The 16,352-nt window shown below is 50.7% G+C and overlaps 1 protein-coding gene across 3 annotated transcripts in view; it reads left to right on the forward strand.

Moving 5' to 3' along the window:
- Positions 1 to 16,352, forward strand: part of LOC309972947 (solute carrier family 2, facilitated glucose transporter member 5) — a gene marked incomplete at both ends in the record, with an annotated part of 46,528 nt that extends 30,176 nt beyond the window's left edge. For all 3 annotated transcript variants that reach the window (XM_082856842.1, XM_082856843.1, XM_082856844.1), the window contains 11 exons: positions 667 to 765; positions 1,560 to 1,720; positions 6,506 to 6,630; positions 11,021 to 11,173; positions 13,877 to 14,002; positions 14,114 to 14,301; positions 14,420 to 14,530; positions 15,007 to 15,108; positions 15,402 to 15,477; positions 15,929 to 16,056; positions 16,149 to 16,352. In XM_082856842.1, coding sequence (XP_082712968.1) covers positions 667 to 765; positions 1,560 to 1,720; positions 6,506 to 6,630; positions 11,021 to 11,173; positions 13,877 to 14,002; positions 14,114 to 14,301; positions 14,420 to 14,530; positions 15,007 to 15,108; positions 15,402 to 15,477; positions 15,929 to 16,056; positions 16,149 to 16,352 — 1,473 coding nt within the window. The remainder of the gene's footprint in view (positions 1 to 666; positions 766 to 1,559; positions 1,721 to 6,505; positions 6,631 to 11,020; positions 11,174 to 13,876; positions 14,003 to 14,113; positions 14,302 to 14,419; positions 14,531 to 15,006; positions 15,109 to 15,401; positions 15,478 to 15,928; positions 16,057 to 16,148) is intronic.

Below are 16,352 nucleotides of genomic sequence, written 5' to 3' on the forward strand. Positions count from 1 at the left end.
TCAGTTACCCAGGTGTCAAAGGGGATATCGTCACAGGATGTGTGTGTTTAAGAGTCCCCAGGAGTCTATATTTAAATATTTCTTTCACCGTGCCTTCTGCCTCTTAGAGCAACAGTCCAGAGGCTAAAGGAAGTTAATCAGTGGCCCTAAAAAATTAAAAATTTTCACATTTTCTCTCTGACTTTTTGGGGGGTTTGTGTTTGAAGCAGTGCCTGAGTGCATTTGCTGCAATCAGCAGAGGCAGTCCCGCGCAGGAATGTCACAGGAGCAGCTCAGGCATTAGGTGGTGTGTTGGAGGGGGTGACCCTTCGGTTTTGTTGAGACCCAGTGATTCTCAACCAGGGGCGATTCCCCACCTGCCCCCAGGGACATTTAGCCATGTCTGGAGACATTTAGGTTGTCCCAGATGGGGTGAGGGGTGTCTCTACAGTGCACACAGGACAGCCTCCCACAACAAAGGATTATCCAGGCTTAAGTGCTAAAGTTAAAGAAACCTGCTCCACCCAAGGTGCGTGGAGGGTAGGTTTCCAGACACGGAGTGGCTGAAAGACCACGGGTCTTCAGATCCCATTACATCCATCTTTCTGCAAGACTCTGAGTAAATCAGGAGCTCCCTGGAGCCCCGGGTTGCTTCCTTACCTAAAGCCGCGGTCTCTCCTCCTGCAGAGGCTGACACCAGTGCTTGCCCTGGCGACGCTGATAGCTGCCTTTGGGTCATCCTTCCAGTATGGGTACAACGTGGCTGCTATTAACTCCCCTGCCGAGGTAGGTCGCTATGGTGGGCGAGACGCAGCCCCCCGGGAATGGGGAGGTGGGTTTGGAGCAGCCGGTTCCCCGGGTGGCCACTAGGGTGGGACTGTACAGACGCTGAGGGCACACAGTGGGACCTCAAGTGAAGGGTAGGGGAAACCCATGAAATAAACAGCACAAGCCCAAGGGACTTGCACAGGCACAGGGTCATGGGGACACACCAGGTTCTCGTGGAGAGCCAGGCCTGGCTGGACACATAGTGGGCTGGCCTCCAGGGATGGGGGGTAGGTTTGGGGGCACTCTGATCTTCCGCAGCCTCGTACTCCACAGCAGAGTCTGGAGGGGCCAGGCTCATCCAGCATTGATTCCGTGATTGGAAGCCTGGAGTCATTCCTTTCTGGGGTTAGAAACATCCTGGGCAGGGACTTCCCTGGCGGTCCAGTGGTTAAGACTCCAAGCGTCCATTGCAGGGGGCGCGGATTGGATCCCTTGTCGGGAAACTAAGATCCCACACGCTGCGGGGCGTGGCCAAATCAATAAATAAATAATAAAGAGAACCAACCAAATTCTTTAAAGAAAAAAAAAAGAAACATCCCCGGCAGCTTGCCCATCAGAGGCCTCCCAGCCGCCCGCCCCGGCGTGGGTGCCCCCTGCTAATTGCTGTTAATCTTCATTCCTCTCCTCCACTTAATCGTGTTGATGTTCCAACATGCCCAGCTCATCCCATCGGGTGGCCCGACAACTTACACTGTTCTTTCTGCAAAACCAGCTCGAATTATTTTGGTGTTCTGTTTTGCTTTGCTCTCCAGCTCATGAAAGCATTTTATAACGAGACCTACTATGACAGAGTCGGTGAATACATAAACGAATTCTCCTTGACCTTGCTGTGGTCGATTTCCGTGTCCATGTTTCCCTTTGGAGGCTTCCTCGGCTCCCTCATGGTCGGCCCCTTGGTGAATACATTAGGCAGGTAAGGCAAGGTGAATGTTCAACTCCCTGAAACTCATAGACCGCATCAGAGTTTAAAACCTGGGCCTAAAGCAGAAATCATTATCCTAAAACCAGGTAATGATTGCTGCGATGCTTTTTGTTTCCTGGGCTTCCCTGGTGGTTGTTTCCTAATGTGGTTAAGAAGACCAGACATTGACCAGGTGTTTGGGGACTTAGGCAATGAAGGTCTCAGGGCTGGAGTTGGGTGGGGGTGATGGGTCTCAGGGTCTGGGGTGGGCATGGAAAGAGCAGAGAGTGCTTCAGAGATCAGGACTCACTCCCTCTCTCACCCTCTCTTGCCTTGATATCGTCCTTTCCAAAACTTCCTTTTGGCGTTTAGAAGAGTCAAATGCCGGATGGCATGGCCAAGACATCAGGCCCAATGCAGACCATAGACTGGTGCTCCTGAGCTCTGCTTCCTAAATGAACACAAGCTAACTGCTCTGTTCTTTCACCTTGGAATCCAGTTACATGCAAAATGTAGCCCAAATTAAATTCCTGTGAAACTCTGAAATGGCTGAGATTAATGTCAAGCCCTTCAGCGTGAGACCGTGTGGTCCCAGGGCGACCCTCACTGTGAGTGTCATCAGTGGCAAGAGCAGAGCTTAAATCTTTGCCCCTAATTCTAGAAGCATCAGAGATTCTGTATTTGATTCCAAGAAAGGTCCTTAAGCCCTCCCACCCCCCTGGTAAATTCCATGGGCATGAGAGAGCAAGCAGCCTTGTTATGAACAGTATTTAAGAGTTCTTCCCCTCCAGGCCCCTCCCTTCGAGGATGGGCACGCAGAGGCGCGTTGAGGTAAAGTGCCCGTTCTCAGCCCCAGATCGAGTGAGCTCAAGGCCAGACCCCAGACCTTGGTCTCTTCTCCGGTCTTTTTCAAAAAGAATCTGAGAATAGAAACATACAAGCTGTAGTTCAGGATCTAAGGTCCTGAAGTCTTGCTGGGAGGTTGGTGTTGAACGCACAGTTCTCCCTGTGGACCACCGGTGGGCAGAGCGTCAGTCAAGTCACAGATCTGCAGGCTGCTTCTCCTGAGTGAAGGACTAGCCGTCTGGTCTGAAGATGGAGCTGACAGTTGCTAGTCCAATTGAAAATGTGATAAATGCTATTCAGTTGTTTGTGGTTTTCTTAAAGATTTATCAGTGTTCTTTAAATATCAGTAGCAGCTAACAATTAATTGATGGGTTCCTACTTGCCAGCCTCTATCCTAAGTGCTTTTAGGGGATACTAATTGCACTAATCCTTACAAAAGCCCCATCCCCTCTTCACACATAGGAAAAGGAGGCACAGAGGGTGCTGGGAGGAAATTTCACTTCTGAGCACATTGTGCAAGTAACGTCCACACTGTACTCTGTTGTATCCGGCACATGTCTTCTCAATCCGTTGCCTTATTTATTTATTATTATTATTTTTTAATTGATTTATTTTATTTATTTCCTTGGCTTTTTGGGTCTTCATTGCTGCACGCGGGCTTTCTCTAGTTGCGGCGAGTGGGGGCTACTCTTGTTGCGGTGCGCGGGCTTCTCATTGCTGTGACTTCTCTTGTTGTGGAGCATGGGCTCTAGGCACACGAGCTCAGTAGTTGTGGCACGCGGGCTCGGCAGTTGTGGCCTGCAGGCTCTAGAGTGCAGGCTCAGTAGTTGTGGCGCATGGGCTTAGTTGCTCCGCAGCATGTGGGATCTTCCCGGACTAGGGATCGAACCCATGTCCCCGGATTCTTAACCACTGCGCCACCGGGGAAGCCCTGTTGCTTTATTTTTAATTGTACATGTAGTATCTTTTTGATACAAAATCTTTAAATGTTCAAGTGGTCACATTTAACTCATCTATGATTTTTGCTTTTTGTGTCTTAAGACAGTCTTCCCTACCAGGCGTCATAAGGATAATCTTCTATAATTAAAAAAATGATTTTACAATTTTGTCTTTCCCAGATAGATCTGGGATAGTTTTATTTTGTATGTAGTAGGTGAATGGAGAGGGAAGGCCAATTTTATTTTAATTTTTTTCCATGTAAAAAATCACTTACTCTCAAATTTATCTTAGTTATTCATGTTCCTTTAGTCTTCTGTGTTAATTTTAAAATCAGCTTATCGAGGGCTTCCCTGGTGGCGCAGTGGTTGAGAGTCCACCTGCCGATGCAGAGGACACGGGTTCGTGCCCCGGTCCGGGAAGATCCCACATGTCGTGGAGCGGCTGGGCCCGTGAGCCATGGCCGCTGAGCCTGCGCATCCGGACCCTGCGCTCCGCAACAGGAGAGGCCACAACAGTGAGAGGTCTGCGTACCGCAAAAAAAAAAAAAAAAAAAATCAGCTTATCGAAATCCCTGAAAAAGAATTCTGCTTGGAATCGATTTGGATTTATCATTTAATTGGAGGAAAACTAAACATCCTTACACTGTTGAATCTTCCCTTTCATGAGTAAGCTATGGCTGATTTATTTATCCCAGCACTCATGGCAGGTCCTTGTCTGAGGTTTCATGTCTTTGTCATCAGTTCTGGAAAGTTTTCAGCCATCATTTCTACAGATCTTTTCTCTCCTCCATTTTCTATATTCTTCTGGAAGTTCCTCCGTGCCTTTGTCGTCGTTGTTGTTGTCTGTAAAGAGACTTCTTTAAAAAACTATTTTTCAAAAATTGTGGTGGGAATTCCCTGGCAGTCCAGTGGTTAGGACTCCACGCTTTCACTGCCAGGGCCCGGGTTTGATCCCTGGTCAGGGAACTAAGATCCCACAAGTGGCACGGTGCGGCAAAAAAAAAAAAGTGTGGTAAATATACATAACATAAAATTTACCATTTTAACCAACTTTTAAGTGTACAGGTGTTTTTTTTTCCTAATTTTAATTAATTAATTAATTAATTTGGCTGTATTGGGTCTTCATTGCTGCATGCAGGCTTTTCTCTAGTTGTGGTGAGCGGGGGCTATTCTTGGCTGTGGTGCGCGGGCTTCTCATTGCAGTGGCTTCTCTTGCTGCGGAGCACAGGCTCTAGGCACATTGGCTTCAGTAGTTGTGGCATGCGGGCTCAGTAGTTGTGGCTCGCGGGCTCTAGAGTGCAGGCTCAGTAGTTGTGGCGCACGGGCTTAGTTGCTCCGTGGCATGTGGGATCTTCCCGGACCAGGGCTCGAACCCGTGTCCCCTGCATTGGCAGGTGGCTTCTTAACCACTGCGCCACCAGGGAAGTCCAGTGTACAGGTTTTTGGCATTAAGTACATTCACACTGTTCTGCAACCATCACCACCACCCATCTCTATAACTTTTCATCTTACAAAAACGGACACCATGTACCCGTTAAACAATAACTCCCCTTTCTTATCTTCCCATAAGTCACCAATCAACATTCTCTCTCTGTGCATTTGACTACTCTAAGGACCTTATATGAATGAATCCTACGAGATTTGTCCTTTTGTGACTGGGTTAACTCACTTAGCCTAATGCCCTCAAGGTGCATTCATATTGTAGCACGTGTCAGAATCTCTTTCCTCTTTAAGGCGGAATAATACTCTGTTGTATGAATATACTACATTTAGTTTATCCATTCATCTGTCGATGGACATCTGGGTTGCTTCCACCTTCTGGCTACTGTGACTAGTGATATTATAATCCTCCCTATCTTAATAGGTCATACTTCCCATCTTCTCTCTCTCTCTCTCTGTTGCTTTCTATGTAACTTCCTCAGGTCTGCCTTCCTATTCATTAATTCTTTCCTCAGCTGCAATTCACCTACTACGTTTTTATTTCAATGACTATATTTTTCATTTCTAAGTTTTATTCATTTGCTTTTAAAATCTATCTTTTTTGCTATTGTTTTGGGTAGTTCTGTTTTATGCATGTTCTTGTTCTTTCTGTAGTACGCTTTTGATTCCTTATTTTATGACACCACTCATTTAAAACCTATTTGATGGCTTCTATCTAATCCTGTTGTCTGAAGCTGTGCTGTTTGTATGTGCGGCCTCTTGCAGGGGGTGGATTGTCTTGTGTGTCCTGTAATGGTGACGCTTCATCTCAGGGGGTGGGGGTCCCTGGCTGGGGGACTCCTGGGGAGCCCAATGGGAGGGGCTTCTCCAGAGAAGCTTTCCTTTGCCTTTGTCTGGCTCTCCAGGGCCCAAGCCCTACTCCAGTCTTGACTTAAATTGGACTGTTTTGTAAGTTTTACTAAGTTTGATTTTTTTATAGGTTTTCAGGAGATACCCTTTATCAGCTTACATAAGTTCCCTCATTTTTATAGTTTGTTAAGGTTTTCTTTTAAATCATGATAAATATCAAATTTTATTGACTTGTTTTGCTACTTCAATTGATAATCCTATGTTTTTCCCCTGTACAATCTTTAATATGGTGTTTTTAACCTTGAAAGAGTCTTATATATGCTGTTGAATTCAATTGGCTAATATTTCATTTAGGAGTTTCACATCTATGTTGATAGGTGAGATTGGCCTAAACCTTTCCTTTAATGTCCTCATCCAGTCTGGGTTTCAAGATTACACTAAAATCATGTTAGTTTATGGTTGCAGAACCCTTTACTGTATTGTAATATGGGAGCCTTTCCCTCTGTTCCTCACTACTGATGCCCTCTGCATTGGGTCATTTACATCTGCTCCCACAGAGAATATTCCCCCACCAGGCCATGCACTGGACCTGTATCCATCTTAGGTCAACAGCAAATCGAACAACACAACAGCAACTGCTGTAACCGAGTAGGTGCTCGGCAAACATTTGTTAAAGGAGTGGCAGATCCTTAAACCAAACCGACTGGTATTTTGTCCTCTGCAGAAAAGGAACCTTGCTGTTCAACAACATCTTTTCCATCGTGCCTGCGATCTTAATGGGATGCAGTGAAGTTGCCAAGTCATTTGAGATGATCATTGTGGCCAGACTTTTGGTGGGAATATGTGCAGGTAAACCATTCTGTGATTCGGGATGGTCAGAGGGAGGGAGAACAGGCACCTGGTGTCTGAACCAGTCTGGGGTCTCTGAAGCATATAGGGTCACGCTGTTCCTACACCTCTGCTGTGGGTAGACGCTTAAGCCCCTGCGTTATAGGGATGTGTGTGGACCGCGGGTAGATCTTCACTGTGGAGTTTCCTGTGAAGAAAGCTGTTCTTTGAAAGACTGAGATACAGAATCTTAGGACAGGACGGGTCCTTCCAACCAGTCCTTTATCTCAATGTTTTCTAAACTGCAGGTTGGGACTGATACTGACCAGGGTTCTTGGCCTTCCCCAATCAACAGAAATTGGCTAGAGGCCAGACAAGAACTACAGGCAAGGCTTTGTTGGGGCCCCTGTAACTAGGGTAGACTGTGTCACATGTAGTAAAGATAAGGATTGTCTTTTTTTGTGTGTGGTACGCGGGCCTCTCGGCCCAGCTACTCCACAGCATGTGGGATCTTCCCGGACCGGGGCATGAACCCGCGCCCCCTGCATTGGCAGGCGGACTCCCAACCACTGCGCCACCAGGGAAGCCCAAGGATTGTCTTTTGAAACGTTGTTTCAGTTCTTTATCTTTATGCATATGTGAGAACCAAGTTGGATGTAAAATGTATTTCTGTATTTTGCACCGTGAGTTGTGGTCAAAAAAGCTTGAGAAATTATCAGATGCATGAATCCCTCTACCAGAAAAGAGTTAATGGTAGTAACCTCTCCAAAGCCATTTTGCCCAGGCCGGGTTTCCCTGGTTATAGAAAATTCCCCCATGATGGCTTCAGACTGAAGAGACATGGTTCAGCCATGCCATGGCCTTCCTTCAGGTTGGCTTCCTCTGTAGGCAGAAGGGCCAGGGCCGTCGAGGCAAGCGAGGTGCCCACTCTCGGGGCCGTGCACTGCAGAGTGGGCCCCCAAGGGTAAGCACCCCTGGAAATGCTGCACCCTGGGCACTTCACTCGCCCCCCACCAGGCTGTGGCATTTTCAAGTGACTCGTTCTCCTTCCAAACACAGGGATGGGGATGAAGAAGGGATAATTTGGCTGGATGTCAGCAAACCCCTTCCCTGGAGTTTACTGACAATAGAGGAGACAGCAAGGAGCCTGGTATTGGGGGAAGTGGCGAGGGATTGCAGGGCTGGGGAGATGAAGAGGAAAACAAGATTCCCGAAGACAGAAGAGGTCACCTCAAGGAGGGACTGATGGGCCCCCTGGCAAACTTCATTCATTCTAGCTTTCCCTGCGAGCACCCGGACATTCATCTACCATCTGGCCCGGAGTCCCGAGGTGCCTGGCCCTGCTCCTGCACTTTTTCCCTGCAGCCGGGCTCAGCTTTATGAAAAATGGACGATTCCTGGAAGTTGTCAGCAGCGGACAGGTGCTGTGACGTTTCTATTGACAGCCAACAATTCAGAGTTGGTTCCAAAAAAGAAATGTTAGGCTCCAATAGAAAAATCACAGTTTAACATCCCAACCTTTGCTTTTTTTTTTTTTTTTTTGGCCATGCCACACAGCTTTCCAGATCTTAATTCCCCAACCAGGGATTGAACCCAGGCCCTCGGCAGTGAAAGCACGGAGTCCTAACCACTGGACCGCCAGGGAATTCCCAACCAACCTTTGCTTTTAAATAAGCATGACTTCTGGTCAACAGTTCTCAAACTTTTTGGCCTCAGGACCCCTTTACACTCTTAAAATTATTGAGGGTTCTAAGGAGCTCGTATGGGTTATACTGCTCAATATTTACCATGTTAGAAATTGCAACCAAGAAATGTATTAATTCATTTTAAGATACCAATAAGAAGCCCATTACATGTCTTTATGAAAATAATTCTAGTTTCTAAAACAAAACAATTTAGTGGTATTGCTTTACATTTTTGCAAATCTCTTGAATGTCTGCCTTAACAGAAGACAGCCAGATTCTCAAACCTGCTTCTGTGTTCTGTTGGTGTGACGTCAGAGGGCGTGTGATCTCTGGAAAACTGGTCAGGGAACGAGAATGAAAAGGACAAGTAACATCTCAGGATGGTTCTGAAAACAGTCTTGATCTCACAGACCCCCTGGAAGGTGCCAGGAACCCCCTGTGTCTTCAGGTCATACTTGAAGAACTCCAGCAGAAGCCTAATCTATTTGCTGTTCATTCCTTCACGTATTTCCTGAAAAGTCAGGAAAGGGTGTCATCAAGCCCCGTGGTACTTAGACACCCTAAAAACGAAGTAAACGGCCACTCTGACCAAGGGGGCTCAGGGTCAATGCAGCTTGGACCCCCAGATGCTCAGTTTGCTGGTTTGCTGTTAGTCAACACCTTTGGTAAGAACGCTTCAGACTTTCACTAACGGAATTTAAACTTTAAAAGCTGCTTCTCTGGCTTTGGTGTCAGAACAGGCTGGCCGGGGGTTGCCCCGTGGAGTTGTTTTTAAGACAGAATGAGACTGTTCTCCACCGACATGAAGGGAATCCCATCTCTTCACAAACCTCCTGGTGTTTGTCTCTCCAGTGTTGCTATTAACTAAGTTCAGAAGCACTTGGACTTGAGAAGCGACCACCAGGGCCTGAATGGTGACCGGGCAACATGAGGGCCTCGCTTTCTCCATAGCCCTTTGGGCACTGGGCCTGCAGTGTCCCGCCCGTCCACCACACAAGACACCTAAAAGCTGCTCTAAAAACTGTCTGTCTTTGTCTGAAAATCAGAAAGAATTGGTATTAATTAATGAACTGTGATGCCCCTTTTAAAATATTAAGCAGAATCCCACTCCTGAGCATATACCCTGAGAAAACCATAATTCAAAAAGAGTCAGGTGCCACAATGTTCATTGCAGCTCTATTTACAACAGCCAGGACACGGAAGCAACCTAAGTGTCCATCGACAGATGAATGGATAAAGAAGATGTGGCACATATATACAATGGAATATTACTCAGCCATAAAAAGAAACGAAATTGAGTTATTTGTAGTGAGGTGGATTGACCTAGATAGAGTCTGTCATACAGAGTGAAATAAGTCAGAAAGAGAAAAACAAATACCGCATACTAACACATGTATACGGAATCTTAAAAAAAAAAAAAGGTTCTGAAGAACCTAGGGGCAGAACAGGAATAAAGACGCAGACATAGAGAATGGACTTGAGGACACGGGGAGGGGGAAGGGTAAGCTGGGACGAAGTGAGAGAGTGGCACTGACATATATACACTACCAAATGTAAAATAGATAGCTACTGGGAAGCAGCCGCATAGCACGGGAAGATTAGCTCTGTGCTTTGTGACCACCTAGACGGGTGGGATAGGGAGGGTGGGAGGGAGACGCAAGAGGGAGGAGATATAGGGATATATGTATATGAATAGCTGATTCACTTTGTTATACAGCAGAAACTAACACAACATTGTAAAGCAATCAGACTCCAATAAAGATGTTAAAAAAAAAAGCCAAAAATAATAATAATAAAATACTAAGCAGAGATGCCCTTGAGCAGAATTGCAGAGCTGAAAACTTGGCCATCAGTTTCCTCTTATCTCAGTGCTATAAAATACCCTCCCATCACCAGCGGCTCCAGCCTCCCCGCACCCCACACTGTCTCCCTTGGTCTGCCCTTGGCCACAGCCTCCCTCTCAGACCCCACGTCTCTCTGAGCACCAGCTTGCCTCTGGCTCCACGTGCGATACTTGGACCAGTAACAACCCATCTGACCTTCCTCCCAGACCCCCAGCCTTTCATTGGACTTTGAGGAGAACTAAATGGGATAATATCTGTGAAAATACTTTAGAGCCTATTAAATTGTTTCACCTATTCATAAGGGGGTCAGACATCAGTAAGACGGGAAAACCAACACGTTCAAATACTGAGGAGTCAGAAGTAGTTCAGTCATGACACAAATCCCAGAATGCAGTTAGTCTACAATATATATTTAAGTTTTCAGTGCTTACTGACGAATAAAGCTTGTGCTTCGATGTCTGTGCATCAGCTTATTATGTAATATACAGTCTCAGAAGGTAAAGCTGGGGGGCAGGGGTCCTTGGCCCTTTAGTAACAGGTTTCCCCCCGAAGGAGCAAGAGAGGAGAGAGAGTCTAACCACACCGGGGCTTTTCCTCTCCGAGGCCAAGCCAATCAGGAGGGAAGACTTGAGGTCCGGGTGGCCTGTGTCCCCAGGTGACACCAGTCTGGAAGCAAACGCGCTGTCCATGAACTTCTTTGGTCGGACTATTTTCTCTTAAAGTGAAAAGGCCTAAGAATTGCAAGAGGGGTGGTTTGCTTAGTCCTGCAGTTCTGAGACAGTTTCAGCCTTGCTGAGGAAGAATAAATGTGTTTGAAGACAGAGCTCATCCCTGCCAGATTAATGTTTCCTGATGGTGTCTTTATTTCACCCTCCCTCCCAGGTCTGTCTTCCAATGTCGTCCCTATGTACTTAGGGGAGCTGGCCCCTAAGAACCTGCGGGGGGCCCTGGGGGTGGTGCCCCAGCTCTTCATCACCGTCGGCATCCTTGCGGCCCAGATCTTGGGTCTTCGGAGTCTCCTCGCAAACGAAGCAGGTGAGCTCAGGACACCTCAGACCCCCAGCCCGTTCCTATGAGCTGGTCTTTTCTCTCTAAACGACGGGGCCCCGGCACAGCCCTGACCCCACGGTGCCGAGCTGGAGGTTGCCCAGAGCGGGCCTGAACAAGCTGGTGGGGACAGACTGACGTTCTCTAGTCCCTCTTGGGACACGGATGAGGGAGTTGTGAGGGCGCAGGAGGTGCTGCTCTCTTTCTCTTGGTTGCTTGGTGGCTGTCACACAGGGACCCGGGGCGTGGTAATGACGGCCACCAGGGTGCCAGGCTCTGTGCTTAAGGCCTCCGGCACCATTGCACTGGAGCCTCCCAGCAATGCAGCTGCCCAGGGGCCCGTGATCATCCCATCACAGACCAGGAAAGAGGGTCACAAGACCCAGCCTCCGTGGGTGATGGGGTGAGTCTCAGGGCTGGTATCCACACCAGACCCAGACTTCAGAGCCGCACATCCCCCCACCCCAAGAGCCTGGGGCCTGGCACACAGTAGGTGCACAGCAACTCATAACTGCGTTGTTCTTGCATGACCTCCCTTTTCTTCGTCTTGGGTCTCGAACCTCTGAAAGGGAAATCACCACTAACAAAACACCAGTCAAAACATATGGGCCAGACATGAAGTCTTTTATATGATCCATTTAATCCTCCAAACAACCTATGAAGCATGTACTATTACTATACCCATTTTACAGGTGCAGAACCTGAGGCATAGAGAAGTTGGATCACATGTCCAATGTCTCCTTAGGACACAAATGCAGGCAGTGCAGGCCTGAGTCCGAGTTTAACTACCAGCTCTCCCACCTTTCAATCGCCCTTGTAAAGAGCTGGGCCCAGGAGTGGAGGAGCTAGGTTCCTGTCCCCCGCTGATGGCACGTAACCAACCAGCTGCACCCAGAAACAGCCACGGATCCCTGGCACCTGCGAAGTGCTCTGTGGTGTGTGGGAGGCAGCCATGGTTCCACCCAGGGAGGGGGTCTCAGAGAGGGCCTGGGCTTGGGGGGGCGGGTAGGACCAGCATTCCAGATGTGGGCAGAGGGGATGGAAGCATAAAGTTCTTTGTGCATGCAGGGAGCTGCAGGTGTGGTGGTGGACTCTCACTTTGTCCCTCCATCCTTCATGGTGACTAACCAGCCCTCGGTACCCTCCTCTAGACAAGAGTGTGGAGGGCAGGGCTTGGCCTTCCTCATCTTTGAGTCTCCGGCGCAATTCATGGCACATACTAGGTACTCAGTGAAGAAGGAAGGAAGGCCAGAGAGAATAGTCAGAGTTCTTGGAAGCGAGTGGGCAGTCACAGCACAAAGGCTGCATAGAAGTCACGGGGGTCAAGATTGGAACAGGGTGTCTGGGTTTGGCAGTTAGGGGTCACTGAGATCTCATGAGAAGAGTTTCAGTGTCGGGGGCGGGGTGGGAGCCAGAGGGCAGATGGCAACGGCCCGAATGGCTGGCACGTCCATACTCGCTGTAGTCCGTGCAAGGGTGATAGAAGGGGGACCCAGATCAGCCAGGCCCTGGATTCAGAGCCAAGAGGTGGGAGAAGGTTAGGAGGATGGGGATTCAGGGTTCAATGTGCCTGAGTTCGAATCTCGGCTTTGCTCCTAAATAACTGATCTCGGGCAAGGGAGCTACATGCCCTCCATGCCTCAGTGTTTGCAGGTGTAACATGGGGTTGATCCTGGTACCTGCCTCCAGACATTGCTATGATGGGGAAGTGGGCTACATGTGAAAAGCCGTTAGACTCTAGTGCCTGGCACGCAGATGTCTGCAGTTATCACCTCCTGTGTAGGAGAAAAGGGGGTGAGTCGGGCATTCACAGCTCCTAGAAGGAGCCTGAACCACTCATTCACTTATTTAACCGTTTCTATTGAGTGATGTAACATACATAAGGGCCCGGAACTAGAACCACGCCGGCCCCCTGTGCGCCCCTCAGTCACAGCCTTCCCGCCCCCAAAGGGAGCCACTGTGCCAACATTTATGATCATCGCAGCCTCACTCTTCCCTAGAAGAGTTTCACCACTTTTCTAGAAGACAGAGTTAATTTTCCCTGTTTCCGGACTTAATACTATGGGACCACATCGTGTGGAACCACATTGCACCCAACATCACATTGGTGGGATTGGCTCCTGTCCTGACTTGCTTCATTTTCACCACAGTATAAAATTCCATCTTACGAATGAACCAAGATGTATGCGTCCATTCTACTGTGTGGACATTCGCCTTGTTTCTGGGTTTTGTTTCTATAATCAGTGCTGCTCTGCCCTTGTCCTTCCGGTGTCCTGGTGGCCCAGGCGTGCGTTCCTGAGCGGGACTGCTGGGTTAGAGCACGTGGGTGTCCAGCATCACTAGCTCCTGCCAGACTGTCCCCTAAAGATGCCACGTGTCCACACAGCGGTGTGGACACTTCCCACCTGCCCACATTCTCGTCAGTGCTTGGTGTTGTCAGAAGTTTTCACTTGGTTCATCTGATAGGTGGGTAGTGGCTATTCGTCAGCATCCATGCTCTAAGTATTTAGAGTGTCCGCTCTTGGTTAGGCGCCATCCTAGGTGCTGGGGACGGAAGAGAAGAAAGGAACTCCAGCTCCAAAGAAAACCAATCAGGATAATGGGCCAGAGCGGCTCCGTGGGGCTGGAGGCGGAGAGAAGCAGGAGAGGAGGCTGGGCGCCAGTTCTCACGTAGGACTGGTTTCCTTGCAGGCTGGCCCATCCTCCTCGGCGTGACCGGGATCCCCGCGGCACTGCAGCTCCTTCTGTTGCCCTTCTTCCCCGAGAGCCCCAGGTACCTGCTCATTCAGAAGAAAGATGACGTGGCTGCCAAAAACGGTAAGGCTTTCCCCGGAGACCGGAAGAAACGACGCAGGTTGCGGCATCTTTGCTGGGGGGCGGGGGGTTGCGTGATTCAGCCCCCAGCGCCCTCCCTGCTCCCTCCCCCAGCGCTGAGGGAACTGCGCGGCTGGGACGACGTGGACGCCGAGACACAGGAGATCTGGGAGGAGGACAGGGCCGAGAAGGCCGCGGGCTTCATCTCCGTGCTGAAGCTGCTGAGAATGAGGTCCCTGCGGTGGCAGGTCATCTCCATCGTCGTCCTCATGGGCGGCCAGCAGCTGTCGGGAGTGAACGCGGTACCAGGGCAGCCGGGGCCGGGGCAGCGGGCAGGCACGGGGTCGGGGTCGGGGAGGGATCCGCCGAGGGGTCCAGGCTGCCCGGCCGGCCTCACCAGCCTCGGGGGTGGCCTTCCAGATCTACTACTACGCAGACCAGATCTACCTGAGCGCCGGGGTGAGGGCACAGGATGTCCAGTACGTGACGGCGGGCACAGGCGCGGTCAACGTGCTGATGACCGTCTGCGCCGTGAGTGTCCCCGGGAGCCGAGTCCCTGTCTGCCACCAGGATGGAGGGCACCTTGGGAGTGGGGAGTCTTGGCCCAGGAAGGAGCCCGGAGCTCAGTGGCGACGTGCCCCTCGGTCCCTCCTCTCTAGCCTCTGGGCTGTCCTCAGATGCCAGCCTGTCTCTTGGCGGGGGGGGGGGGGGGGGGCGGTAGCCTGTGGCCCCAAAGATGGAGGCCCGTCCCCACCGTCCACTCCGGAAGCTACCGCCGTGAGAGGCGGCTCTTCTCCAACGTCTCACACTGGGGACAACTACCTGTGCCAGGGCCACCGTGTGACAAATGGGGCCCCTGGACTGCGCAGTGCGGAGGCCCGCTGGCCATTCAAGGACACACACACACACACACACACACACACACACACACACACACACGAGCGGGTGGGCGCACAGGGGAGGTGGGCCTGCTGAGCCTCCCACGTTTCCTCGCCCTTTCCCTCCAGGTTTTCGTGGTGGAGCTCCTGGGGAGGAGATTCCTGCTCCTCCTAGGCTTCGCCATCTGCTTCACCGCCTGCTGCGTGCTGACGGCCGCCCTGGCTCTGCAGGTGAGGAAGGGGGCGCCTTGGGGGAGGGGGGCTTGCGCCCTCGTGCGCATGCGCGAGTCCGCTGCTTGGGGATCCCGTGCAGCCCCGATCCCCGCCCCAGCAGCGCACTTCCCACTTCCAGCCGGTATTCCAGGGGCATCCAGGTGGCGCTGCTTGTAGAAGGAGGTGCCTGGCGCCCGCCTTCCCAACCCAGGCAGAGCTACTGGCCCTCCGGGAACCGAGAGTCCTGACGCTCCCGTCCCAGGTTGTCTCCGCTTTGCCAGGTGTGATCCAACTCTGTTTTCTCCCCACAGGACACAATATCCTGGATGCCCTACGTCAGCATCGCCTGCGTCATCTCCTATGTCATAGGACATGCCCTTGGGCCCAGTATGTACCCCAGAGCTGGTTCTGTGGTTTCACTGCCCCCTCCTGTACCACCAGCCCTAGAAACTGCTGACCTGAGCTCCTTAGAGAGGCTCCAGGGAGGGGCGAATTCGGCCCAAATGGCTTCTCTGCCTGTGTTCTTGTGGCAGAGGGCTTTGAGCGAGGACGGTAAAGCAGCCTGTGTAGGCTGGAGCACGGTGCCCGTGTGGTCGGCACAGAGAGCCTTACAGGTGGTCATGGGCCCCCTTTAGGGACATCACAGGATGTCGCCTGTTGTGTCCGACTCTTGCTAGGTGCCTTCTCACGCTGCTTCTCCACGAGACCAGGAGTCCTGGAGACACACTGCCCCGCCCTGGGCCGGATGCCTCTGGAACCTTGCACGGGCAGGGGCTCCAGGACCCTCTGTGGGCTTGCTCGGCCGGCAGGGAAGACAGCTCTTCCTCTCCTTCCCCAGGTCCCATCCCCGCACTGCTCATCACCGAGATCTTCCTGCAGTCCTCCCGGCCGGCCGCCTACATGGTGGGGGGCAGTGTCCACTGGCTCTCCAACTTCACTGTGGGCTTGATCTTCCCATTCATTCAAGTAAGTGCCACCCAGGGGCCCCAGAGGCCCAAAATACTCAAGCAGTAAATCGAGAACCTTTTCAAGAACGCGACCCCTCTTCCCTCCCACAGGTGGGCCTCGGAGCTTACAGCTTTATCATTTTTGCCATGATATGTGTTCTCACCACCATCTACACCTTCCTGGTTGTCCCCGAGACCAAGTCCAAGACCTTCATAGAAATCAATGAGATCTTCACCAAGATGAACAAAACGTCAGAGGTGCACCCAGAAAAGGAGGAGCTAAAGGACTTTCCGCCCTCTACTGCGGGGCAGTAA

Source organism: Leucopleurus acutus, assembly GCF_964270905.1.
Source record: "Leucopleurus acutus genome assembly, chromosome: 2".
NCBI lineage: Eukaryota > Metazoa > Chordata > Mammalia > Artiodactyla > Delphinidae > Leucopleurus > Leucopleurus acutus.